The sequence below is a fragment of the Rhyacophila brunnea genome, unplaced genomic scaffold (assembly GCF_057557595.1).
Source record: "Rhyacophila brunnea isolate RB1 unplaced genomic scaffold, BYU_Rbru_1.0 scaffold_22, whole genome shotgun sequence".
Taxonomy (NCBI): Eukaryota; Metazoa; Arthropoda; class Insecta; order Trichoptera; family Rhyacophilidae; genus Rhyacophila; species Rhyacophila brunnea.
In genome coordinates, this window is record NW_028232882.1 from 27,280,415 (window position 1) to 27,308,376 (window position 27,962).

The 27,962-nt window shown below is 33.9% G+C and overlaps 2 protein-coding genes across 2 annotated transcripts; both read right to left on the reverse strand.

The window, feature by feature from the left end:
- Positions 1–5,979: 5,979 nt before the first annotated feature.
- Positions 5,980–14,029, reverse strand: LOC147070289 (coiled-coil domain-containing protein 40-like). The gene is made up of 8 exons (XM_085949939.1): positions 13,940–14,029; positions 12,624–12,798; positions 11,628–11,836; positions 10,493–10,612; positions 9,969–10,064; positions 8,900–9,079; positions 7,423–7,551; positions 5,980–6,225 (listed from the first exon to the last, which is right to left on the reverse strand). The coding sequence occupies exons 1-8, from the start codon at positions 14,027–14,029 to the stop codon at positions 5,980–5,982; spliced, it is 1,245 nt and encodes a 414-aa protein (XP_085806065.1).
- LOC147070290 (coiled-coil domain-containing protein 40-like) lies at positions 11,799–27,909 on the reverse strand. Its single transcript, XM_085949641.1, has 11 exons — positions 27,527–27,909; positions 25,560–25,698; positions 25,054–25,140; positions 23,637–23,769; positions 22,496–22,653; positions 19,648–21,242; positions 19,455–19,555; positions 17,959–18,141; positions 13,940–14,185; positions 12,624–12,798; positions 11,799–11,836 (listed from the first exon to the last, which is right to left on the reverse strand). Exons 1-6 carry the CDS (start codon positions 27,586–27,588, stop codon positions 20,964–20,966), a joined length of 858 nt encoding a protein of 285 aa, XP_085805767.1. The 5' UTR covers positions 27,589–27,909; the 3' UTR covers positions 11,799–11,836; positions 12,624–12,798; positions 13,940–14,185; positions 17,959–18,141; positions 19,455–19,555; positions 19,648–20,963.
- Positions 27,910–27,962: the final 53 nt, after the last annotated feature.

Here is a 27,962-nt window from a genome sequence, read left to right on the forward strand (position 1 = left end):
CGTGAGTGTTAGTAGCACACATTGGTTGAATACTTTACACTTAAGACACGATGTGAGGTCACTTTTCAAGATACTATTCAGGTAGGTATCTAATCTGTGAACATTTATCTTCATATAATTTTATATTATATTAATACTAGTGGCGACGGGTGGAGGTAGACTTAAGGTTCTACATAAGAAGTGCACAATAAACTTTGTCAGTCAAATCTATTATTTGTTTACATTGCACTGTGGCTACAATGTGTAGATAGTGTTTGTTAGTTTTTTTTAAATTCAATTAAACCCTCCCTAATCCAAGCCATAGTATATAATAGTATAAAAATATTTATTTATCTATAAAATATGCCAATTAAACTATACATAATTTTAGATATTTTATAGATAGAAGTATATTTTTATCGATTATTAAATAACCAACATAGTAATATATACGTATTATTAATTCAACAGTGTGCAATATTGTTGGCAGATCACCCATAGCATACCTAAGCTAGTATTATATATAGTTTATGCAGATTGAATTTTAAAATTGAAAAAACTAACCAACACCATCTGCAAATTGTATTCTTAGTTCAATAAAAACAAATAAGTATGACTGACAAAGTTTATTGTGCACTATTTATGTAGAATCTTAACAGCCTACCTCCACCCCTCGCCACTGATTAATACCTACTAATAAGTGTCTTCATATCAGGTATGTATATATTATAGATTAAACTATGTATAAAATTGAAAATTGTATATCAGATCATAGTTTTCTTTTTAGAATAAAAATAAGTTATCATATTATTACAATTCGGAACAGATTCTCTGGTTCTATTTTCTATCACGACAATATGATGACAACCATATGTTCGAATCGAAATTGAAAATTGTCTTTTGGTGACCAAATTGTTTTATTTATATAGTTTTGTGCTGCAAATCGAACTTTTCAGAACAAATTGAGAACATTGTTGAATTTCATTTTCAATATTTTCTCTAGAATTCTATAATATTATAACTGTGAAATAAAAAAAATATGCATGCTTTTATATTTCACATATTATTAATACATACGATATTAATCTAACTAATAACACAGCGTTTCAAAAACTTGTTTCGTGACAGAATACTTTTTGTCTCGCATTAAACGAAACTAATGAATTGATACAATACATTCAGCAATGGTTTTGATTGTGCCGTTAATTAATAGTAATCTAATGCGATTATCTAATAATTATTAATGATCATAAATTTTATTGTAATAGGTATTACAATTTGTGATCGTTTTTCGTTTCTTCCCAATTTCTTCCCACTCTTATCTTTTTCGTTTCGCACAATATCAATTTAGTGACTGAATAATATATGAAAACTGGAATTTACTACATTTTAATAATAGTTTACATTTTCATACGTATGTTGGTAGATATTAGTAGTAGACATATAATTCAATTCTAAAATAAACTTTTTTTATTAAAATGTTCAACCTGCATAATAATTATTAGGTATGTTATGTTTATTTTTATTATTATATGTAGTTTAATAAGTTCTTTTGAATGTTGTAAGAAGATTTTTTAATAATTCGTAGTTTTTATGTAAATTTTATAAAATAAAAATGTGTACAATGTTGGGAATGAAATACTTAATTATTTCTTTTCGTACAAAGCAATTACAGTTTGAATCCTGTTTCGCGCATATAATTATTATAAGCATAACGTTTACTAAAGAGATCCCTCCCCTTCAATGATTAGGCCGGAGCCGGCTTCTGACGGTCTCATAACCAGTCTCAAAATTGGCTTACAATTTAGTGTAATAATAATACTAACTTCTATGTTATAATATGTATCTTTATGTACAAATTCACACTTCACTCTATTCTAATGCTTTACACAAACGTAGATACGCCCGATTAAGACCGGGTGTGGTGAAGCCATTAACTTCAATGTATGTAGATACAAATTTCAATAGTAAAATCCGAAATCCGAGAAGGCACGCCGATACTTGTTATCGTAATTCCTGAAGCCGGCTCGGTCTTTATTGCATCCCTATTTTTTTTTAAATTTACGCCCACGATGGCCGAGCGGCTAACGTGTCCGCTTATAATATTGTAGGTCCCAGGTTTTAATCCTCGGTCTGGCAAATATACACAATATATTATTTTTCAATGTGTGTTTCGAGTCAGAGTATGGACGTAATAGGTTGAGCAAGTGGCTAACATCCATTTCTCGTAAAAACAAAAATATTTTAATACAAACCTCCTCTCCGTGAATGCCCATATGACCTTATTAGGATCGGACTTAGTCCATTATAAAAAAATAATAATAAATCAATGACACAATTATTAATGTCAAAAAAACACCTACATAAAATATTACTTTGTACTAGTCATTAAAATATCATTGTTTTTCAATACGTGTTTAGAGTATGGACCTAATAGGTTGAGCAAGTGGCTAAAATCCTTTTCTCCTAAAAACAAAAATATGTTAATACAAACCTCCACTCGGTGTAGATCCATATGGTCTTCTTACGATCGGACGTGGTCAAAAAAAATATTGCCATAATTGTCTTGATCTTCGAAAAACACCAGTCTGTCAGAACTCTTGATCATTGAACCCACCTTACACAGCATCATTGCCCCATCGATACGATAGTCGAAAGAAGCCCGCTACTTCACAACATTAACACTACGTATGTACTCGTTTAATCCTCAGTACCTCAAATATTTCATATTGAACAACATAAATAATATTAAGTTTCAAGTGCACGTGTCTGTCTGGTATGTTCCGATCGTAAACAAAATAAAATCTGAAAACATCCGAGGCTTTCACGTTTACGTGAATGTCTACAGGTCCCTCGCTGGGTAGATTGGTTTTTTTTGCCGCCGGCGACACGTAAATATCCGGTCAAGTGTCAGCCGCAAAGAGAAGTGTAATTTGGTCGGAAAAGTCGGTGATCCTTGGGTTAACGTCGCCACCACCGCTGGCGACATCTGCCGCGCATTGGGTGAAATTACCAATACGCCCTGCGGTTTGGCTGTGGGAGGGGACTACACCCTATGAAACCTCATATTATTACAAGACAAGGTAGGTGGGTATATTGTACCCTACCGATATTTTTCATCTGTCCATAGCTCAAGTGACCAGACGTCCTTTATTATAGATTTTTATAAAGTGAATTTTATTCATCTTGACGGGCGATACACGAAAATTTCAGGGGTTGTAAATCCCGATGACTAGTGACAAAAAACTGTTACAATAATTTACTAGACAAACGAAATAAAATCATCAATATCAAAAATCGATAATATTTTGTTAATAATGAGCGACATTTTTTTTATTTGCATACATAATATATTGAATAAAACTATTACTGTAGACGCAAACCATTAAATAAAGTAGGTAGGTATTTATTTTTATTAAAAGTATTAGCATTAGTAATTACAAATAGATATATTTTATCAAAAGAGAAAATTATTTTTGATTTTAGAAAAATTTGAAAATATTTTTTTTTCAAATAATAATTGATATACTTATAATATAGGCACTTTACTATGACTGACATACCTAGTGTTTCCCAAACTTTCGACATCTGTGTACCCCTTCTATAGTGTTCGTAACACTGAGTACCTCTCACCAAAAAACAAATTGCATATACTTTTTTTTTTTTTTTTTTTTTCGACCATGTCCGATCCTGATAGGATCATATGGGCCTCCACAGAGTGGAGGTTTGTATTAATAACTAATATTTAATAACAATAAATAATATTTAATAACAATCAAAATATATTAATTTTTCCTTTTTTAGTGCATAAACAAAATAATAATAAACGAAAAATAAAATTCATTCATAATAAATAAAAGTTATATTATAATAATATTCATTATAATCAAAGAGAAGGATGAAATTGTTAATGTTAAGACGACAGATCATCATAATTTGGTTCCCTGGTTGTTAATTTTAATCTGCGATGCGGTTCCACATCCAAAAGCATGTTCTTTTTTTTGACATAATGTCTACAAATATGCTGAAAAAGCAACTTCACATAAATATGAAGTTGGAAAAGGCAGGATGTATGTCAGGACTTTCTTTGTTAAAACTGATAAATAACAAAAATAAAAACCAGTAGGTATGATGTTAAAGTACACTCCTTATATTTTTATTTTTCAAGAATACGTCTGAAGCTAATTCCAACAATTGCTCTTCTTCCCCATGCGACCTTCTAGCATGGATGTTGTATTAATGTTGAATGGATACCTTATTCATTCAATATTTTTGTTTAAATCAGGAAAATAGTATTTCAGGCCCACTTGTAAAAATTCTCTAAATACTGTGTTATACATGTCAGAGCAACCACACATATTACAAGTAACGAAGCTTTTTGAAGTTATACTTCTTTTGGCGCGTTTGGGAAAACAGATCAGAGTGTATTTTTCGCGTGTGACCGGCCGCGATGTAACACATAATTTTTATAATTTATATTGCATTCGGGTTGCATAATACTTTGAAATATTTATCGTTATGTTAGGCGGATTCAATTTTTTTTTTGTTAACTTTCCTAATTAATAATTAAAGAATGAAGCAATAAAATAATTCTAAACCAGCGTCACTCCATTTCAACTTCCTACCAATAAGAAAAACAAATAATTTGGATAGTTCGATAAACCAAACTTTTTTAGTTAGTTAGTTTAACTTTACTTTTGATAATAATTAATCTGTTTAAATAAACGTGTACTGCGCAGCCACTTTCTGTGTTTTTACTTTACAATAATTATCTGTATATTCAAAATGTCTCTTCCATATGACTACACTCCTGGAAAAAAAATACCACCCGTCAGTCATGCACTTCAAGGAGTGCCTGGGACAGAGGGGTAACACTACTCACCGTAATTATTTATATAAAATATTTATATGGAATTTATATCTAATTTTTTAATTAAATCTAAGTGGAACTTCATTGATTTTATATACATAACTACTTATTACATATTTTTTTAATTCGCATACATTACCGTTTCTGCAAAGAGTTTTCGTATAAATTACATAGGTACCTACATATTATTATTATTATTGTAAGTAACCATTTTCACCAAATATAATATTAACATAAATGTTTGTAATGGTGGGAACAATCACATAAGTCAATATTGCATGTTTTTCAAAACGCAGTCTAGTGACTTTTTTTCAATGAAAATGGTGGGGCCAATTATGGAGGCACTTCTTTCTTCCCACCTACCTCGAATCTCCATATATTGTTGCAAGTCAGCAGTTACGGGTCATGAGTCGACCGTGATTGCAAGTTAAGTTTAGTTACCTACTTCAAGACAGCCGACGTGCCTAGGCTTGTTAAAACTAAGACCCTATAGCACTCTATCTCATGCAATACGACCGACACCGTGTTAACCACAGAGTAACTCACCTAAAACGCATCTATTCAACATTCGTTTCGCCAAATCTGATACGGTTTGAGCGAACGTCGCGTCTAACATCCTTCCTAAACTTGTCATCATCATTTATCCCAAAACCCAAGTGAAACCATGAGAGTGACATTCCGAACTGTCCGTTTACCAGTGCATGAGTGCGTGAACACTGAACCAGCTCCAGCATGCGTCGGCCCTCTCAACACAAGAGGTCAGTGTCTAGCATCCTGTTTAAACCCTCTCCCTTAGTTCCCTAATCCACCAGCATCTTCAAAGTACAGTCCACTGCAAAAATCGCAACCAGAAAATCTATCCCTAATGTTTAAAAATCGTCTGTTTCGAAATATGTCATTGATTTATGCAACATTATTTTTTTTAGAAAAATATGAAATAATACAATACGAAATAAAATTTTAAAAAAATGTTAAAATTCGACTTATGTGATTGACATCGAAATAATAAATTGATATATTATATATTTCATTATAGGCATTAAACTCACGCTTACAAAAATTCACAAACATAAACATAATTATGACAAAATTCCATTAATCTGTACTGAATGAACAAATCAATAAATAATTTATTCATTGTCTTCTTCATCCACGGTCAGCATATCAAGGACTCTCTTGAAAGCTATCTTTTTGTCTGGAAAACTATCCATAAGCTCCTTGACGAGTCCCTGCATCTGAGAATTGAGTATCTTTAGCCTGTGATATTCAATTACAATCAATGGTTCAGATTTCACACTGTACAGTCTTGTCCTCCCGTTCGCTATCGAAGTGCGGTACTTCCCATAATGTTGGCAGCGTACAATTGTCTCCAAATTCTATAATCAACAGAATATTAGAAACAAGGAAAATGAAAATGTACCTACAATGTAATTAAATATTGACAGTCTACCTCCACAATCAATATTATAACGCAATCGCCAAAAAACTGTAATACTTTGATATTTTAATCAGATAAACTAGTAAGTGCTTGTACACAGCTTCGCTGGGTGGTTTTAATTAGTATATTTTCTACTGTTCCATATTGCAACCTTAATTTTAATTATAAATCTTATGTTAAAGATATTATTTACTTAATATAAAAACAAAATAATGTAAGGGTTATTTTGTTCTCATCTCTAGAATGTCAAGACTTTATAAGTTCTGATTGCGTGTTTGCTTGGTTAGATTACACTCTTTTGCTCCGAAAATAATCTTTCATACTTTTTCATAGACAATATTTTTGTGAAATTGTTCCCATCTGCCTGTAGGTTTTTGGATTATCCGCTCATTGCTCCATAAAATGACGAGGGGAAGCATTCATTGCATAACTTAATTTTGTCACACTGAGCAATTGTTATCTTTTTAAGCAATTACTCATTGCCATGACAACGGCAAGGCGAATCGGAAACTGAAACCGATTGCAGCTATCGGCAAATCGCCTGAAATCAATGGGATTATGAGAACAAACACAATCTCATTTCATTTCAGTTCATTCATTATAAAATGACTCAAGATCATCACAAGAACTTTTGCTGGTGCAGAGAGATGCAGAGAGAAGCAAAAAGCCTGATGTTAGTTTAATGACAATGTTTGAATGAAATGAATTTGCAAGCCCAAATATATCAAAATTAAAATTAGAATTATGTCCAATCCTAAGAAGATCATAATTTTATGTGTATTGGCAGACCCGGGATTCGAACCTGGGTCACATGATACTGTAAGCCAATGTGTCAGCTGCTTGGCCATTGTGGGCATATACATGGTAATTTGGAGTGAATGAATATTTGAAGCGCCTAGTTTCAAACCCACCTAAAACAACGAAGTGCGCAGTATATTATTATGTTGGATCTTAATAGTCTACCTCCACTCTTCACCGCTGACACACAGTGACATTAGACTTACAAGATAATGTCACTAGCATGTCAGTTCACCTATTAATTGTTATCCGTATTAAATTGTAACATTTTGTATTATTAGTAACATGTAGCTAATGAATAATGAACCTTTTGTTTTTTTAATTGGGCCTCGTGCACCTGCTTCTCTAATGATCTGATATCATCCTCCACTAGGTATATGGCTGATTTCTTCTTCTCCACTTCATGCTGTAAGGAATTCTGCTCCTTCATCAGTGTTATTATCATGTTTTTGTTCATTTCAATTTCCTAAAATCATAACATAAATAATTACAAGATAAAAAGAACTTTTTATATACTTACAACATTTTAAAATTTTCTGTTGAATCATATAAACTTGACTTGACTAGCTTAAACGATCAAAAAAATTTGTACTTGATAGAAATAATAAAAAAATGTCATATTGATTTCTATAGTAACGCACGTATATATTAATATTTATAATTTAGTTGCTAGGACCCACTTAGCAACCAATAATAGTTTTACTTTTTACGGATTTCTTCCGAAATAACTTTTCATACAAAACAGAATTAATTGAAAATGAAATCAATTCTACTTAAAGATGGCTAAAAGTATTGAAAAAATGCATTGGCATCGTGTTCTGATATATTCTAAAAGTTTCAAATGTCTAGCTAGTCGGGAAGTTAGTTAAAAATTGATTGCAAGATTTCCACCATTGCCAGACAAAATATAATATGATATCAATGTAATTAATCAACTGCTGTCAGTGGGGTGGCGTAACACATAAAAACCCCCAAAAGACAATAATATTATTGAGGTTGGTTTTGAAACATGTTTTCTGAAATGAACCTCCTTATTCATTTTTAGATGGTATTGCAGTTTCCATTCAAGCTCTGTGCATCTATTCTATATACAAGGTTGCTATCGGTGGCTATCGAGGGTAGTTTGTGATATGTATGTATTGAGTTATTATAATTGTTACAATAAGTTAGCCATCTCAACTGTCAAAACTGTCTATCACACTCTAAAAGTTAACACAGCCAACAGAGGTGACAGTTCAGATCGTTACCTTATTGTAACAGTTATTAACCGCATCAATACATAAAATATACGATAAACTACCCTCGATAGCCACCTATAGCCGCCTTGGGTATAGAATAGATGCACTGATGATATAAGCCAAGTATTTGGACTATAACAAAAGGGAGTGTTCTTCACTTCTGAGATTCTGCATAACCTTTAGTTCGGTTGAATAAATCGCCACAGAAAAATTTATATTGTATACGTTGACGCATTGAAACATGGTGGCTATATAGTTATTGGTCTATAGCTGTTTATAAATATTATGTGCATATGCCATAAGTATGCATGTTTATATAAATATTCTAAATAATGATGATTTACTTCTTTTTTTTATGTCTACATCGTCTGCTTTATTATGTAAATGTTTTGGTTCAAATACGAGTCATACATGTTTCATGCTTGAAATGGTCAATTATGAATGAACTAAACAATACTATCCATTCACAATAAATTGAATCCATACCTCGTACCACAGTAGATACAAAAAGAAAAAAATAACCATAAATATCAATAAAATTGCAAAGAATTCGTTTATTAAAAATTAAGTTCTAACCTGGTGGACCTTTCTGATATCATTTTTCTTCTCTTTAAGCCTCTTATACAAAATGTCTCGGGTGAATTCAGGAGCAGCTCTCGGCCTGGCCCTCGATACGGCCGCCTCGCGTCTCCCAACCGACTGGGCCAGGTCTAACGCAAGCCGCTCCACTGTACGGGACACCTCTGCGTGACGCACCTTTCATAAATATTGGGTACATACATGACTTTAATTAATATTATTATTATTACCTAATAACAAAAATATTATGTTATTTTTTTACCCACAACAGCCGAGCGGTTATGCGTCAGGCTTATAATGTCGTGGGTCCCGGGTTGAAATCCCGGGTCTGTAAAATTCACAAGTTGTTTTTCAATGTGTGTTTGGACCCAGGGTATGAACCTAATAGGTTGGGCAAATGGCTATCATCCATTTCTCGTAAAATTAAATACAACCTCCTTCAATTGTCTTTTGGTTCTAAGCATTATGTATTTTAAAATAGATACCTACTAAGCAAATAAATAAATTAAAAAATATCCTAATAAAAAATTAATCATTTTTGAAAATATTCATCTTCTTTTTAGTCCATGTTGAGTATATATGGTCACCATACGAAGCCTCTAAGAATCCCTGTAGCTCCTCTTGAGTCTTCTTACATCCTCCCAAGTCATGCCAGCTCCTCCGTATACACCCTGCCGCTGGTCTTTAGCGACTACTAATATGGTATGGATACTACTAATATGAAATTATGGTAATCAAAGTAATTTATTGTTCCTGAGGTCTAAAGTACGGTTAACTTGAATAATATGTCAGTACGTCCTCATCGACTTGATTGATCTTATGCAACTAACAAATTGTTATTGTTTGACCTAACAATAATTATAATAAAATTGTAAAGTGAAATACTTATTATATTATCATTGCTATCAACAATTTGCTACATTTCTCAAATCAAATCAAAGTTTGGCTACATATTTTCATTGTAATAAAAAGTGTAGCACCTATTTATTTTATTATGTCGATCGGTAAAAATGTACAACAGTTTAATAATGTTTTTTTCTGAAATAAAATAATGTGATCAACTCACTTGCATTCTGTGAATTTCCGTTCTCATATGTCCCATTTCTCCCGTAGCAATCTTCGCCTCATCAACCTTTTGTTTTGTTTCAACCGCCATAATGCTCTATAGACCAACAAAACAACAAATCATACTCAATATTGGCAAATAATTTTTAAAAAATCATTACCAATGATTGCAAGGCAACATCCAAGAAACTAAGATGGCGGCGTTACTTCACGTCATCAAAATTATTGCAATTGCTGCTTTTTGGTTGGTGTTTGCATAGATAATCGGTAATCAATACAATATTGCTTTGTCTGAAACTATATTGACTATTTCTCTTTCCAAAATATTTGACAGCTGTCACTTGTCAGTTTGCCTCAGTGCGTGGTGCAAGCTTCACTACCTGTGCAGACCAACATGTGTGCATAATCCGAATATCCGCTAACTAATGTTTAAGCCAAATTATTTGAATAAGTATCAGTATGCATACCCCCTTAAAATTAATTAAAATAAATAGGTACCTACCATATAATATTATTAATTCAAACCTTTTTCTCCCATGACAAAACCTCTTTTCTAATTTTGTGTATTTCGACTGCAAGTTGTTCTTTATCGTTCTCAAGCTCCGCAATTTCTTCCTCAATGTTCATGGCTTCCAATTCAGCTTCCTAAGGAGAAAAATACGTGAGTAATACACATATCAAAAATTTTATCCCACAGTTTCTACTGATTAATCTTGAATATGCACAGATGCGGCTTCTTCTACTGCGTCCGAATTACACAGGCGAATGTGATTGTTATGGTTGATATTGTCAATTGTACTAATATACATCAAGTCCAATGCATTGATTTCTCTTGCTTGGCACTGCTCCGAATCTCTCTTATTATTTATTAAAACTATCGAACATGTTAATGTGTTATGTTTATGGCTACAAAAATATAGTTTATATTATATTATGTTTAAATGTATGTATTGACAAATAATTGAATATGGCTGTAAAACTAACTTCTATGTATTTGAATTCTAAGATTTTTTTACTATTCATTTGTTTATTTTATGAGTGCCACCAAAAAATTTGGTCTAAAGACATGTTTTTTATTGATGGGTATGGTTGACGTATCTCTACATGAAACATAGAATGTCTTGAAGTTAGCAAGTAATTGAATAACGCAAATGTGCCGCAATTCAACATCACGAGTGTGTGCACAATTTCTTCGATGTGCACAATGGAGTTATTTTTATCATATTATTTGCTATCCATCACATTGGAGATTTTGTTTTTTTATATAACATTAAACCAGAACAAGATGGTACATTGGACATTTTTGTCGATGATATAGAAAAAAATCAAGAATTTGGATTTCACATTGGAGGTAAGTGGCATGCAATGACAATATTATAATAATATAACAGTAAAGTTGTTGCTTCGTTGGACTTCAACAAAAGAGTGACCATTTACAAGTCTACACCTGTCCATCGGGCAAGATCGATATGAACAAAAAGGAATAAATAAAATTCTAAGTGGCCAACGACCCCACTGTCGATCACTAATAATTATTATTGTCGACAACTCGAAAAATACGATTTATTCTATATCGACAACGACCCCTGTAAACAATCCAAAATAACATTTCACGATCGGTGCAGATAAACTAACCTTGAAACCCATAAGAAAGTTTTACCTTCAACTGTGCCATGCATTCAAGCGTCACAGTATTGTACTCGGCTTCCATTTCCTGATTGCGAACTTGGTCTTCGAACTTTCTCTTGTAAAAATGGTCGACTTGACTTTGCCAGTGGTCCAGGGAGCGTTGAACCAGTATCTCCTCTTGCATCAATTGCTTTTTTTTATTCTCCAGCTTTGAGTTCTTATGGTTCATTATCTGTATCTCTACAAATGAATTTTATCATTATTCGCAAATAATTAATAGGCGGCTCTCGTGGTGCAGTGCGTAAGGCGCTGACCTTCCATCCCGGAGTTCTGGGTTCGATTCCCAGTGAGGTCAAAATATATTTACATATTCTAATACGTAAATTCCTCAAGCCTGGGAGTTTTATCAATAATATTGGGCTTCACGGCCTATTGTGGTGTTTAATAAAGAAACAAATAAAAAAAAATTTAAAATTCGACTGCTTACGGTCAAATAAACGTATCTCAGTTTTAATCAATTTAGGTTCTGTAATCGGTACTGAACATAAAATAACAAATTATTGTCAAAGTGACATGTAAATTTACTTGGGCTCTCCTGTATGAGAGAAAAATGAGATACGTTTCCTTGACCTGAAGGGGCTAAATTATTAGGTCAAAAATGATAAATTGTATAACTTAAAATAATAGTGCATCTTTCATGCAAGCGGAGAGACTACAATTTTTATTTAATTTAGTAGAAAATATGGTTACCTATGTTGTGTTTAAATTTTGTAGCCGTAGTGAGAAGCAACATGGTGGTATAACGTTTTATAGTTAAGTTAATAATAATAAAATTGAGGTTCTACTGTGCGTTATACGCAAAAAACATGAGATCATTTTGCTGAAGAATATCCACTCTCTTAATATTATTACTCTGAGATAAATACTCATTTTTAGACATCTACTCTTCCTTGTAATAGAATGGCAACCAATGATTAACAGTACCTACCGAATGCAGGAATACATAGTCCAAAAAAAAGGATCTCACGTCTTTGAATCGTGTTTAGGTCAGCCTGCTGCACTTGATATTGGTTGGTGAGCTCCACCACTTGGCTCTGAATCCTCAGCCAGTCTTGCTGCATACGCTTGCTCTGCTTTGTTGACTCTGCAATCTCCCGTTCCAACGATTGGATCTTTCTTTGAACAGGATCCATCTCACTGCCCTGGAAGATAAGTTGGCCAATGACAATGATATATTAACTAATTTGGCATTACTGATTTCCAAATTCAAGCAATGGCTGCAACTTTTGATATTCATTGTGTTTACGCAAACTACATAATAATGCTGAAGCGTCGTATTATTGGCTGCTTATCATGATGGATCGTCTTTTCATACGTCTTGCTAATTGAAAAATAAAAATCACAGTAGACTTAGTGTGAAGTGGTTTTCAAATGAACCTGGAATGCAAAGTCACTAATCAGTAGACCAGGATCCTTTCTTCGCTTCACTTTCATAATTTTTAGGCTCAATCTATATAGAAGAGAGTTTTCTTCAACTTTAACCTTACTTAACCTTTTCTATGCCTCGCGATAATACTATGGCATTGATATGGATTTTTAACATCACAAATGTGGACCGAATCTCTTACTAAAATCACTGTAATATCGGTAATTTGTGATTTAGTATTTCATAATTATTCAAACAGATGTCACTGTGTGTTTAACTTTTTAGATTATGCATATCAATCGACAGTGGCTAGTAATTTGAGTTTAAAGTCGTATGACATAACTTGCGAAATTTGTATGCCTCATAGAGCGAGATAACTCGCTGAAGGCTTAGAACTTATCATTCACATATGAATACGTGTATTAATTAAGGCGCTAAGTACCAAAAACAAAAAAACTGTAATTTTTATAGAAAAGTGTTCTACATACTAACGCCAATAACTTCAACTATGGTCTAAGTGCCTCAAGCAAGTCAAAAAAATACAGCAAAATATTTAAACCTGTCGACGTTGTAAGTCCGTTGGCCTGTTTTATTTATAATGGTGTAAATAGCACTACAGTGGTCAACCTCATTCAATATAAAATGGCTGACGATGGTGTGTTGACACTTGCGAGTACTTAATACCTAAAATTATAGAAGCTGCCGTGATTGCTTCACACTGTAAAACCACATTTTTCAAAAGGTCTGCTTTATGAAATTTTACTGCAATGACTCGGTATTTTGTAACTACAGGCAATACTACTTTTTGGTACTTAGAGCCTTAATTAATACACGTATTCATATTATTACCCAATATTATAAACAGAATATATTATATAAATATCATTATCTATAGTGTATAAAGTTGAGCAGTTCACCTCGAGTTTTGCAACAAGCACAGCTATCTTGTTCAAGACTTTGTGGATGTAAGCCTGCTTCCTATCAATATCATTCAGCACTTCCTTCATTTTATTTTCCGTCTCCTTTATATTGACCTCCTTCAGATCGCATTTCTTCTTTTCTTCAGTTATAATTTCGTCACTTTGTACGTTTTTGATTTTCAATTTTTCAATTTCCAACAATATTTTGGCATGTTGATTTTCGTAATTCAGTATGTCGACTTCCTAGTGATAAACATGTGATAAAGTGTTACTCGAGATGGATCTAGTTTCAATATCATTACTACTGTAGTACTGTTAAATTTTTTTGAACAGCACAAACCCAAACATACATGCAAAAAATTACTCTCACGGCTGTCATAACCGAGTGCGTAAGGCACTGACTTCTCCTCCCGAGGCACCGGGTTCGATCCCGGTGAGGTCACAATATACATGGCATGGCCTGAGTGTTAGAAAGAATATTATAATTTATTCTATTAATATCTCTATATATATAAAAATCTCGTGTCACGATGTTTGTGGTCGAACTGCTCCGAAATGGCTCAACCGATTTTTATAATTTTTTTTATGTATATTTGTTAGGTATGAGAATAGGTCAACAAGTATATTTCATACCGCTAGGTGATTAGGGTATCTCTATCCAGAAAATGTTTTCTTTTATTTTTTTGAAAATTTGTTTTTGTATTTTTTTTATTATTTTGCATCAAAAAATACCTATAACCCCAAATTTTCACCCTCCTACCCCCACCCTCTTATTTTTTAATCGCGATTTCATTATTTTTGTATGAACAAATTTTACCGTCGTTCGTATTTCAAACAGAACGAAATTATTTATGTTTTTGAATGACAGATGGCGCTACATCCGAGAAGAATTCAAGAGAAGTGTCGCGTCATTTTGACATTTCATTCGGCATATCACAACGCAGTGCGTGCAAAATTTTGTACGATTTATTTTAATTTATCTATTTTTATGTGCGTGTATTACAGTGCACAATGCCATCAAGACGCAAGGGGGGCCATTTGGGCCGTCGAACGAATAAAGCAACAAACATGCGAAATAGTAGAGCAGAAAGAACAGACGAACAAATCCAACAAGATAACAAAAACGTGCGTGTAAGCATGTCGCAATTGCGTGCATCCCAATCACAAGAGGCACGAGCTGAACGAAATCAACAACGACAATTGGAACGGAGCCAAGCGCGCCGGTTCGTAGTTAACACACGCAGAGAAAATGACCGACAACGCCAACAAGTACATCGAACATTTACATCCGCTTCGTTCCTTCGTCTCGCATTCGAGTACGAGCCAGATATTGAATATTCCGCTCATCCCAAAGTACTCATTGGTGCTATGGACAAAGAATGTCCCCATTGTCAAGCGCTCAAATTCAAACATGAGTCAGCCGGGATGTGTTGCGCATCAGGAAAAGTGCAACTACCAGAAATTGAGATACCACCAGAACCAGTATACCACAAAGTAGGCTCATTGCTGCCAATGCCAAGCGAACCACATAAATTTTTACAAATCTACTTCATGGGCTGTGAGGACATCAATCATGTGGATGCACGTTGCGGCTACAATAGCCTAATGCCAGGCGCATCGTCGGCGAACTGGACGCCCTGTTGAATGAGCACAATGAATTATTAAAATTCTGCAAAGCACACATGCACGAATTGCAAAGTGACAATCACGCTATTGTCATCAATACTGATAAAACACCAGCTGGAGAGCACGTGCGTCGATTCAATGTGCCTGTTGTTGACGACATTGCTGGAATCATGGTTGGCGACTGCACATCGACGCGAGAAATCGTGATTCGAAGAAGAAACAATAATCTGGAGTTCATCGCTGACACACACCGTTCATACGACGCTCTCCAATATCCGCTAATTTTCTCGAAGGGACAAGACGGATATTGCATAAACATTAAACAACGAGATCCTGTCACAGGTAATTCATTCATTATGAACATCATTACTCATTTTGAATTGAGAAAATGAATGGTTGATGTTTTTTTGTTTTTATCGGCGGTCATCGTCTGCAGCGCTGTATTCCTCTTTCTGTCATATATCCCATCCCCACACACTTACGATACATTCGTTATTTTTTATTTAACAACCAAAATATTCACTAGACATAATTTATATGGCAGAACAACGTTTGCCGGGTCAGCTAGTAATTAGATATTCTTTTCTAAATATTTATTTAAATATACATTGTTTTCAATCAACCAATACTCTGGACTTGAATTGAAGGAATACAAGTAATACAAGACAGTGTAATTAAATTAATATGACTAGGAGCAGTTTTGATATCATTACATATCTTAGTAGGTCAGCGGTTTTGGACCTTTTGGACCTCGCGGACCACTAAACTCAAAATCTTGAATCCCACTGAAAATTCGATATGTCAATATAATGATAAAAAAAATATAATAAATAAACTTATTAACACAGATATTCATTACGATTACAATTTAATAGCATCAGAGAGTACTCCGTGAAGTTCTGAAGATAATTGTTTCGCAGCAAGTTGCTAACGATGTATAATGGAATGAGTAAACATGATATCTGGGTGTCCAACGTCTTTAACTTTTGCAACAACTCCTGAACGATGTCCAGTCATGCTTGCGGTACCATCTCAATAGAACAATATGCCTAAAGTATGGTGAAGAAATAATATGAAGTTTTAATGGAATATTGTTAAAAAACATGAAAAAATCGAGCGTTTCTACTTTAGTGGTGTGTCGACATCGGCCGTTTCCAAGAATTACAAATAATAATATCAATGTGTCGATATTTGCATTTTATTTTATCCCGAACAGCAAACTTTATTCAATTTATTCCTTCTTTAACACATCTATATATAAATATGGACTGACGACATAATAAGGCTAAAATTGCAAAAAAAAAACATTATAAGAATATAGGTACCTACTGAAACTTTTTAATAAATACGAAAATTGCAGATATATTCAAATTACTCTGCGGACCACCAAAATTGTCTCACAGACCATTGGTGGTCCGCGTACCACCGGTTGGGGACCGCTGTTATAGGTGTGAAATAGGATTCAAACATGTAACGGCTTTGTATGAAAAATCATATGGATTTTATTCCCAACATTGGATTATCCCACGGATGTGGTGTAAAATTTTTTTAAATTATTTGGCCTAATTTGTCCTACCTTCAAACACTAAACATATTAGTAAACATAAAGAAATATTAATTGTCCAAAACATATTTACAGAATAATGTTGAAAACAGCAATGTTAAAATTAACAATCACAATTTCAATGATCACCATCCTCTGTAATGAGACAAAGGATGTGTATAAAAGAGATTTAACCTTAAAATTGATTTAGGTACTTGACTTGGTCACAGAGGTCATTTTTTGCTTCAATTTCATACATTTTTCACCATATTTGGAAATACCGGTAATTCGGTATAATTGCAATCCCTGGGGATCTATTCTATATACAAGACTGCTATCGGCAGCTATCAAGGGTAATTTTTCATATTTTTGTATGTATTATAATTTATTGTTACAATAAGTTAGCTTTCTAAACAGTAAAAACTGTCTATCTTGCTCTCAAATTTAGCACACCCTAGAGAAATGCTGTTAAAACATAGCACTTATTGTAACAATTACAACTAACTTATTGTAATTGTTACACTAAGTGCAAATACTTCAATTCAAAGCTACCCTCGATGGCTGCCAATAGCCGCTGATGGCAGTCTTGTGTATAGAATAGATGCGCTAGTTTCTAGTAGCTAGCTTCTTTTTTCCATGATTTGTAATTTGAAATTCTATAATGCATCTATGATGCTGCATTTTAATCATCAAAGAAGTCACCAAGTAAGTCATTTGACTAAAACTGGCGGTTGTATTGACTTCAACATTTTCTGCGTGTCTGTCCATTCTAGGACATTCCCAAAAGAACAAATTTAATAACCATCAAGGACAATCTACGTAATGACAATAAAAATCATGTTCATACATATTTCCGTGCTACGTCTCGAAGTTCTCTAATTTTAGCAGCTATTCCTTCCACTGCCTTATCGGCAGAGAGCCTCTCTTGCAATCGATTGAGGGTTTCATTCTCCAGAGACACTTTCTCTTCTAATATTTTTTCGAATTCTCTCGTTGCACTTTTGTAACTGCTAGCGAGACCCGAGGTTTCCTGAAACATGAATTGATTAAAGACTTGTACCTGATAATCAATTATTAATCCATCATTACGATTGGAATGTCTGTACTTATTGAGTAATATGTAAGCGGACATGGTTCACTCTCCATATGACGTGGCATCTCAGACCCTATAATAATTTTAAAGAATAATGAAAAATTAGATAAACATATTTCCCTACAAGTGATAAGGCTTCGGTAAAGTAAAGGTAAAGGTAAATACGGAAATCAAAAGTAAATAGAAAGAAAACATACACACGCTTGACCAGAAAAAAAGCACTGAACATACAAGAATACATGCCATTTTCTCTTCCTAATTAATTATCTGACAGTCGTCTTAGAGAACCGTGCTGTAAACGTAATTTAATTGAATGTAACTGATGTTCCATCTTTGGGCAAAGGAGCATAAGACAATACAAATGTTGGGGTTCGTATTACGTACTTCTCGGATCTTTTTGGATGTTACTGTATTAAAAATCCTTTATAACTCCCTAGTTAGAAGCTGGCTTGAGAGTGGGTCGATCGTTTGGGCCCCGTATCAGTTGAAATACGACATTATGGTGGAGCGAATTCTAAAGAAATTTTTGAGACTCCTTTACTAGGCTTTCTCTTAGGTATGCTTACATAATGTAGTTTAAATGCTACTCGTAGAAGACATCAATGTTTTGGCCACGTATTTTTTCCGACTATACGTGGCGTAAATGAGAACTCTGCGATTCTTGGTAGTATTGACCTGCTGTGTCCCGCTGATAACTATCTTAGAAAACGGGAGCATCAGTTGTTTGTTCTCCCAAGGTGCAGAACTAACCTGCCATTGGTGATGCCAAATGGGAGGGCAATAACAGGTTCAACCAAATCGCTTCGGATGTTGATATTGACTCATAAGTATAGACTCTTTATATTATATACTGTTTTAATATTATTTCTTTGTTTTTTAAATGTCATGTTGTGAACATCTTTAATTTATAATTTATAAAGTTCACTATTATGTGAAAATAAATATATTTTAAATTTGAAAACGTTGTAGTCTTGAGCCCACTCAATATATTAGAAATCAATTGCATAACCGTGTAACACTAAAATATAAAAATATTATGCTTTATCGAATGTTTAAATTAGTATGAAAATAAAATGTGCTTGGTGGGATCCAGCCGTAAATGAAATTCCTGTTATTAAATTACCAGCATCACTCCCTCGAGATGAAATCTCAACGAATAGTTTTCTGCCATCTATTAGAGAGTAACCTACGGGTTACACTAAACAATATGAGGGTTTATAAATTAATGTACCAGATATCACACCGATTACCATTTTAGCAAAATGTAGATCTTGTTCTATCAGTTGAATGGCGGCTGCCGATTGAGCAATCGCTATATCTAAATTGGTTTGCTTATTCTCTTCAATTTGAACTGAAAGTAAAAATGTAATAGTAGGTTACCTGTACAGAATATTATAATTGTTGTATTATATGTTAGTATACTTAATACAAAAATATTAATACCTAATCTTGCACATCTGGAAATCTCATAAGCCAACTGTTTTTTGAGAATAGTGGTAGATTCGTTTCGTTGCATTTCCTCAGCGATTTCTTTATTTATAGACTCAATGCCCACAAGGAGAGATTGAAATTCAACTTGAATATTTCTAGAAGAAAAACAACATAGACTCAATTAATAGTTTAATAATTTAATTTTCATTCAGACTGAATATACGCTAGATCATGTCCGATCCTAATAAGATCACATGGGCCTCCACGGAGTGGAGATTTTGTATTAACAGATTTTGTTTTTACAAGATATGGATGTCAGCCACTTGCTCAACCTATTAGGTCCATACTCTGACTCATACACAAATTGAAAAACAATATGTGTACTTGCCAGACCCAGGATTCGAACCTGGGACCCACAACGCTATAGGCTGACGCTTAAGCCACGCGGCCATCGTGGAACATATTATAGCGATAAGAAAAATCCTGAATAAAATCTTAGACCAAATGAGAAATAAAAAAATCTAATAGACTGATAGAGGAATTATTAGTTCTCTCGGCTTTGGCCAAGACTTGTCAACAATCTGACCATGGCCATATTCCCAACCTTCAATTGGGAAAACATGAGCAGTGTTCTGTTTCATAGGGTGACCATCACAAATATGCCTGTCCCAGAAGCCTCCCATCCAAATATAGTGGGAAAATTATTATTGAAATTAGAAAAAAAAAAACTATTGTCCCCTCTCTAAATGATTCCACATAGACTGCTCTATTATTTATAACGTTTATCCCTTAGTCATGACAACTTTCTGAATGATGTCGCCTTTCGCATTTTTGTTGCTCTCATACTTGGTTTGCCTTTGTGTCAAGTACCCATATCAATGTAATTGCGGGAGACGATTTGAAACGGTCTGAGCTGCTAAAGCAGTACTGAAGAAACAGGAGAAAATACAGTATAAGATCATAAAAGTAAATGATTTGCGGATCGTCAAAATTCATCATTTGAATCTTTTAATTGTTTGTGGATGTGTTTATAGCCCGACATAGCTGTCATCATAAACAACTCAAATGAGGCGTGTACTTTCAAAGTGAACTTATTCTATTTCAACCAATAATTTTCTTATTGGCAATAGCCAAAAAACTGTTTACGGTGTTGATGTTACATATTATGGTTTTTGTTTTGGAATAAGTTACTTTTGTAACTAACACAGATTTGGAAGTTGATTTTTCTACAAAAAATACTTGTTCAAAATTATTTTATCCTATAATTATGGCATTCATAACTAATTTTTGTCAAGTAGTGGAATAAGTTCACTTTGAAAATACATCCCTCAAATATCGTAAAAGTAATAAAATTTAGCCAACTGATATTCGTCACTGATCGATGTGCATATCTTATCATGCTGCTGGGTGCTGACTATGACAGATCCCCACGCCTGCATGTGGCGCTTGTGCTCTTCCTCCAAAGCCTGCAGATCGACCATCCCGTCCGACACGATCGTTCCCATTGCCTCCAGCTCTTGGACTTTTACCTGGGTTTGGTCTTCTAGCAGAGTGATCTGAGACTCCAGTTTCCACACTTCTGTCGTGAGTTTGAACATCATCATATCCTAATCAGGACAAAAATGTCTTTATAAGAATGCTATTCTACTATTGAATTTATTTCTTGTTACAAGTGGCAGGCACTACAGTGAGAGTAAGGTATGCAGATACCATTTCTCCCTGTGAGCAAGAAGTAAACTCGTTAAATTTACATAATATTGTCTATGACTACTATCGCCAACAGTAAATATCAAACCTTACTCACAATGCAGTACATTTATAGTAAAGTATGCCATAAACTGCCCCTATTATTTTACGGTATAAAAACATAAGACATAATTAATAATCTTAAAACTTTTGAGATGTGGACATACCGCAAAAGACTCAAGATTTTCAATAACAGAATATAACTTCAACAACCAGAAAGTCTGGATATGTTAAATAAAATTATACAGTTTTCATAGGTGCCTACGTAGAATAAAAACAATTATTATTATGTTTTGGTTTGTATCTAGGCAAGTACTGTCCGACAACAAGATCTCGTCGATAACAGGAAGTCGCTGTAGTCGCGTATAGAAGACTTCTCAGTGACGTACCTGTCATGGCAGCAACGCGTGTTTAAATAATGTATCGGATCTATTTTTAGATGCGACTTCTTTTCTTCTTCAAAATAAACCAAAAGTTTACTAATATTATTTCTAACATCACTGGTCATTTTGGACATATTTTTACTGTAAAAAGCATCAAATTATGTAAATTGATAGAATTGTATACCACAGAAGCGTAAAATTAAATTATAAATTTGGGGGCATTCCTTGTTAGTTCACAGCAGGCTTGTTAATTCACAGTTTTAACACGTGGACAAGAGCTCTTGTTCGACAATATAAATACTTACTTTTCTCTCTCTTCTCTCTACGCCAGTAGCTGACAGGTAAAGCAACTGTATCTGGCGAGGAAATTATGCTTACTGTAAGCATGGTATCGAGCCTCGGCAACTGCACCAAAGGATATTTTTATTTCATGTGACACCACCATATTACAATTTTATTGGAAAAAAGATTGAGAAACAGGTACATTATAGGAAACAATAATAAGTAGGTACTGTAACTAATCTTTCAAGAAAGAATAAAAGCATGTCGGAGTCACCGAAGAAGAAAAATATCCTCGCTTTACAGATTACAAGCTATTGTTCAGAGTGGTCGCATCAACGGGAAAAATAACGACTACAGAAGCAGAACCAGAAGAAAAAATAATGCTCACCAAGGTTTTTTTTTACCACAATCATCATTCCAAACTCTATGACCATTTTCTATATATTTACCAAATCTTTTTTCTCTAAGGCGTGTCGCTTTTTTTCTTCAGCCATTTTCTCCGATATGCGTTGATTAACGGCAAACTCGGCGTCAGTTTCCTCTTGCCACGCCTCGTACTGCTTGCACAGCAAATGGAGTTCCTCCAATTCATTGACGAGTTCAGTCTCTTTAGAATATACAAACATTTATTAATCATTTATTATAAACATAGCAGAGTGCTTGATCATTAAGAATGTATTCAGGAAGGTGAAGAAAGAACAAGTGGTCCTCAGTCATATCTGCTGGTCGCACGCTACGTGACACACGCATACATGACTTACAAATAATAAGAAAATTGCAGTCCATTAGTGGTCATATTGTAAGGTGTACAAAGGCTGCCCATATAGTCCAGTGTGTAAGGCGCTGGCCTTTTATCCGGGTGATCCAGGTTCAATTTCTGTTATTGCCGGTTTAATTTCTGTTAAGTTATATGATTTTCTCAAAGCCTGGGTGTTTTGTCATTGTTTCACTTCTATTACTAACTACACCACTGTTTCACTACATTACCGTCCATGGGCCTCATGGCCTGTTGTAGTGTTAAAAAGAATATAATATATTATTATGTACAATATATATTTTTTATAATATAATATGAAAACAAAAAATCTTTTAAGCGATCACAAGTAACATTTATAATAATATGACCATAGTCATAATTATTTTCATCCAGTATGGCTGTCATAATCCAATGTGTATATTATTATATTCTTTGACATCATACATTGTGATATGTCAACCATACTCAAGATAAAAGTAATTTTAACAATCCATATATATGCAGTCCGTACCGGGTGGATACTTCCTTTAGTTGTGGCTGGTGATGATGTCCATTCAGTGATGTAGCATCATACATTGTGATATGTGAACCATACTCAAGATAAAAGTAATTTTAACAATCCAAAAAATATGCAGTCCGTATCGGGTGGATACCTTCTTTAGTTGTGCCTGGTGATGATGTCCATTCAGTGATGTAGCGCAGTGTTACATATTATGTAAAACATTTTTTATAATATCCCTATGTTATAATAATAATTGTCAAAGAGAATCTTGATTATAGAAAACAAAATGACAATTTTATAATGTCACATTATCATAATATTAAAATTTTACCTTTTTTCTTCTTTTGATTTAATTTCTCAACACATTCTTTGTAATTCACTCTGTGTGAACTCAAATTTTCTTCTCTCTCCGCTCTCATCTTCACCGCATTTTCTAATGTCGCTTCATATTGGATAATTTCATTCTAAAAACAGAATCAATGTACCTGACAATAAAAAATGTAAAGTACAATGGAGTGACAGCACAACAGAAACAACTTAGTACACTGATGACGTCTTTAGATGGTACTCTATACTACCGCATTTTACAAATTATTGTTTAATATCAATATTTTGAGCAATTCATGAATCAGGCCGTGTTCCTAGATAATACAATATTGCTAAAAGGTCGTCCATTTACAAAGTCTTTATAAAATCCTTATCTCTCCCTGGGCACATAGTACTCAGTGACTTAACCCATTAAAGACAGATTTAAAAGGAGAAAAAGGTGGACCAATAACTACATTAAATTTTGTAGTAAATTTGACAGGAGTTTACTGAAACTGCTACAACTTTTTTATTAAGGCTATACCTCAGCTGAGGCATGGTCTAAAAAGATCGTAACTATGCGACGCACGGATTGTGCTAATGACGCGTGCCGAACGGATCATAATTTGTGAAAAAATTCAACATTCGTCCATTTAGTGTTATGTTTATTGTTATATTAGTAATAATAATAATATATTCATTGACATGTTTTCTTTTTCGAGTACAGTCATAACGTTTTTTAGTCTTCTTTGCACGGTATAATAATATATTCTTACGACGCCATAACCAAAAAAAATCGACGTGCTCCCACCTCGAATGCCGCTCGGCGATTGGCGACGAATGCAAAATTTCATCCCACCTATTGTTGAAAATTATTTGCCATTTCACTTATGTATGCTCTTAAGTATGTGTTAAATTTCAATATTATTTTAAAACATGTGTAGGTATTGAAAGACTTCAATTTATATTTCTCTTTTGAAATATGTATGAGAATTTGTAGAATTTTAAGAAAATATATTTATAAAGTAAAAAAAATACATTTCTACCAATTTACCAAGGACAGGTGGCGTTAATTTGATGCCGTTTATCTAGAATCACTTGGTTAACAGTGGCATCAAATTGGCACCGATTGTCTCCAATAGGTTAACAACTTTGATGCTGCTAGCATTTAATCGAGTTCGCTCCACCGGGTAATATGCAACATTAATATCTACAGTGTTATACAAAAAATGAAGTCGTGTACGAGTGAGGGACGTACCTACAACATCAGGTGAGTGCCCGGGGTTCCTTATTCCTTAGAACTTTACCGATTGGACGGATATTGAGAACATATGACCCTGATGTCTTATAAGTTACAACCATTCTGAAAATACTAATCCCACCAATGGTAAATAGTCAACGTTTGAATAAATTATAATTATTATATTATCATATTGACTTACACGCTGATTGCGAACGTCTTCTTCCACTGCAAACATCTCATATCCCTCCACTTCATATTGACGTTTATTGCTTTTGAGGTTAGCTTTCTGCAAAAAATAAAATTTATCTCACTGACATTATTTAATCTCATTGTGTATTACAGTGGTACAAACTCCATTGTCTGAACTGAAATTACTTGAATTTTAAATGAACTCTAGGCATTACATAATGTTAGATTTGTGGTATCTATTTAATGTAACAGGAGAAATATAATTTTGTATTTACTGTAAAACTGTGAAAACTCTATATATGTACATACTCAATTGTTTGCACCTCAATTATCTGAATATCAGATATTACATTATGGAAGATTTTGTTACTTTTTACTGTAACAGGAGAATGATACTAATTTAATTATTTTGTTGAAATTCTAAAAATGTTTGATTAACTAGATCAGCGTTTTGATAAATCTGTCGCACTTCTAAAGTTTTCCTACAATACTATTAAAACTTGAAAACGTTCTGACCAATTGAAGGATTTCAAGATTCACGCGATTATTTTCTTTCTCCAAGTATTCCTTAAGCACCGCTTGGAACTTCTGCATGTGTGGATGCTCCGGCTCCAGGACTATTGGTGGATCTTGATTTTCCCTCGGTGCATACCATCTAATAATAAAGAAGATTATTAATATTAGACACCAATATCAATAATGTATTGTATCGTGGGTTGAGAGACGATACCTCGTAAATGACAAAATAACAACTTTAAAGGAAAGGGAAAAAATTCGCAAACTAGCATTTTGATGTCTATCAATTTTCACAACCTGTCCGAACCTATCAAATAGCACCACACAATGACAACAAACACATTTGCTTATGCTTGAAGAATGAGGTTGACAATATATTAGCACTTTCGTGTGTAAAATAAAGCTATCGCGACAGTAACTGTTACTGCTACTGTCGCGATAGTTTTATTTTACACACTATTGTTGCCAGTAAATCCATGCACGTGTAAACGAGCTATAATGTACAAATTAATATACATATTTAATTAATCAGGATGACTATTCTACAACCAACATAATAATAATCACTGTATGTAGTGTAAAGGATGAAAGTGGGAGTCGGGAGGATGGATATATACGTGAAAGAGCGAAGAGATTTGAAGCCATGCAGATACTAGTAAGGCTATAGGTGTTACACTTTATAGCCTGCTCACCTACATATCGAAATCCCGAACATAAAAATTAATGAACTCTTATTGAAAAAGAAAGCCTTTACCAGAGATTCAACGATTGGATGTAAAGCTACCATGTTGAGGTCTACAGATTGTATGGATTCCAGCGCAATCAATCAAGATTTGGAGACTGCGCCGGCTAAGTCACCGTGTAGACCACAGGTTGGCAAACTTATTTCGACCACCGCCCACTTTGAGATCTAAAAAAAAATCTAGTGCCCCCCCATATTTTTTAACTTACCTTTTTACATTACCATCTGTTGCGAATCTTAAAAACAGTTATTGCAAGTATAATTTATAAACTTGCATTATTATATGGATATTATAGATAGGGTGTGACCCATCTCCTATTTCTGAGATCGAAGAATGTTTCAATGAGAGGAAATAAAACTCATACTTAATCATATTTAGAAGTATTTTTATTAACATTAAAAGATGGCTTTGAATTTTAAACTTATCTAATGTGAAGGATGAATCTGATGCATTTCGACGAGTTTGTCAATATCAGGCTCTAATTCACTTAAAAACAGCCGTACATGAAACATACATGAAACGTACATGTACATGTAACATGAAATATAAAGCTGCATCCACATTATTACATGCATAATCGACTTTAATTTAACCGTCTATATGGGACTCCAAGCATTCCGTCGGATTTTTATAGATAGAATTTGTCTGTCATCGCCCCTCTAGATTTCCTTAACGCCCCTTAATTTTCTTTGAGCCTTCTACTGCTCCCCTGAAAACCTCCAGCGCCCACAAGGGGGCGTTATCGCCCACTTTGAGAAAGACTGGTGTCGACAATAAAGAAAGTAATGACGATCAATACAATAGGTCGAAAAAGAAAAGGCAGGCCAAAAATTTGCTGGCTGGATGAAGCTCCTGAGGACTAAGTACCACCTGGTTGGAATACTGCATTGACGAACAACTACTTTGAATAAGGATTGGTGAAGAGAATCGTTGGAGTAAAGTACGACATATCCTTGGTTGTTAACGATGATGAAGATGATTAAATGACTAATTTTATATTAATCGCCGATAAAGACGCTCATGTTTTATGACAAACTTACCTGCGCAAACCGGTTTGTATCGGGAAGCCCGTATGTATGGACAGGAAAACGGAAGCGCGCGCAACCCGAAAAGCGCTGTAAAAGTCTATACCGCGCAGGCAAGTTACTGCCGTCTAGCATTATCACCATTTAAAAAAACATAGGTAAGTAAGTACATAAAAAGTAAATAAATTCATGGCATTACCTCTGTATTGATACGAAGGATTCACTCTCTTCAGACCCTCCAGTTCTTGTTGGAAACTCCATTGCTTTTATCTAATAGTTTATTGAAAATTCTTCGCAATTCGATTAAAAACTTTTATCCAAATTGTGAAAAATAAAAGGTACCAATGTAGTAAACAATAATGCTTTTGTTTGTCAGTCACCATAGTTACAGATGGAATCTTTTAGTTGATTTTTTAAATCAAAATGCAATGGAACAAACAGACAAATTCTTCAATCCATTTATTATGTTGCTAGGTGTTTTAAAATATTAGTATTTACCATTGCATAATAATTTATTCAGAGATTTAACTTTTGCTTGTCAACACAATATCATAACCTAACTAAATTTATTGTTATTAAATTAATAGTATCATTGTCTGTGGTCAGTTTTTGTATATTAAATCTGCTGACTGCCA

Excerpts from the sequence above, each read along its gene's own strand:
- LOC147070289 (XM_085949939.1), bottom strand. The coding sequence starts at position 14,029 with ATGAAGGAAGTGCTGAATGATATTGATAGGAAGCAGGCTTACATCCAC. Across the intron at positions 12,799-13,939 it reads TGCTTGTTGCAAAACTCGAG|GGCAGTGAGATGGATCCTGT; the intron begins GTGAACTGCTCA and ends CTTATCTTCCAG. Across the intron at positions 9,080-9,968 it reads CGGAAATTCACAGAATGCAA|GTGCGTCACGCAGAGGTGTC; the intron begins GTGAGTTGATCA and ends TATTTATGAAAG.
- LOC147070290 (XM_085949641.1), bottom strand. The coding sequence starts at position 27,588 with ATGGAGTTTCCAACAAGAACTGGAGGGTCTGAAGAGAGTGAATCCTTC. Across the intron at positions 25,141-25,559 it reads ATCTTGAAATCCTTCAATTG|AAAGCTAACCTCAAAAGCAA; the intron begins GTCAGAACGTTT and ends TATTTTTTGCAG. Across the intron at positions 23,770-25,053 it reads AAGACGTTCGCAATCAGCGT|AATGAAATTATCCAATATGA; the intron begins GTAAGTCAATAT and ends TTCTGTTTTTAG.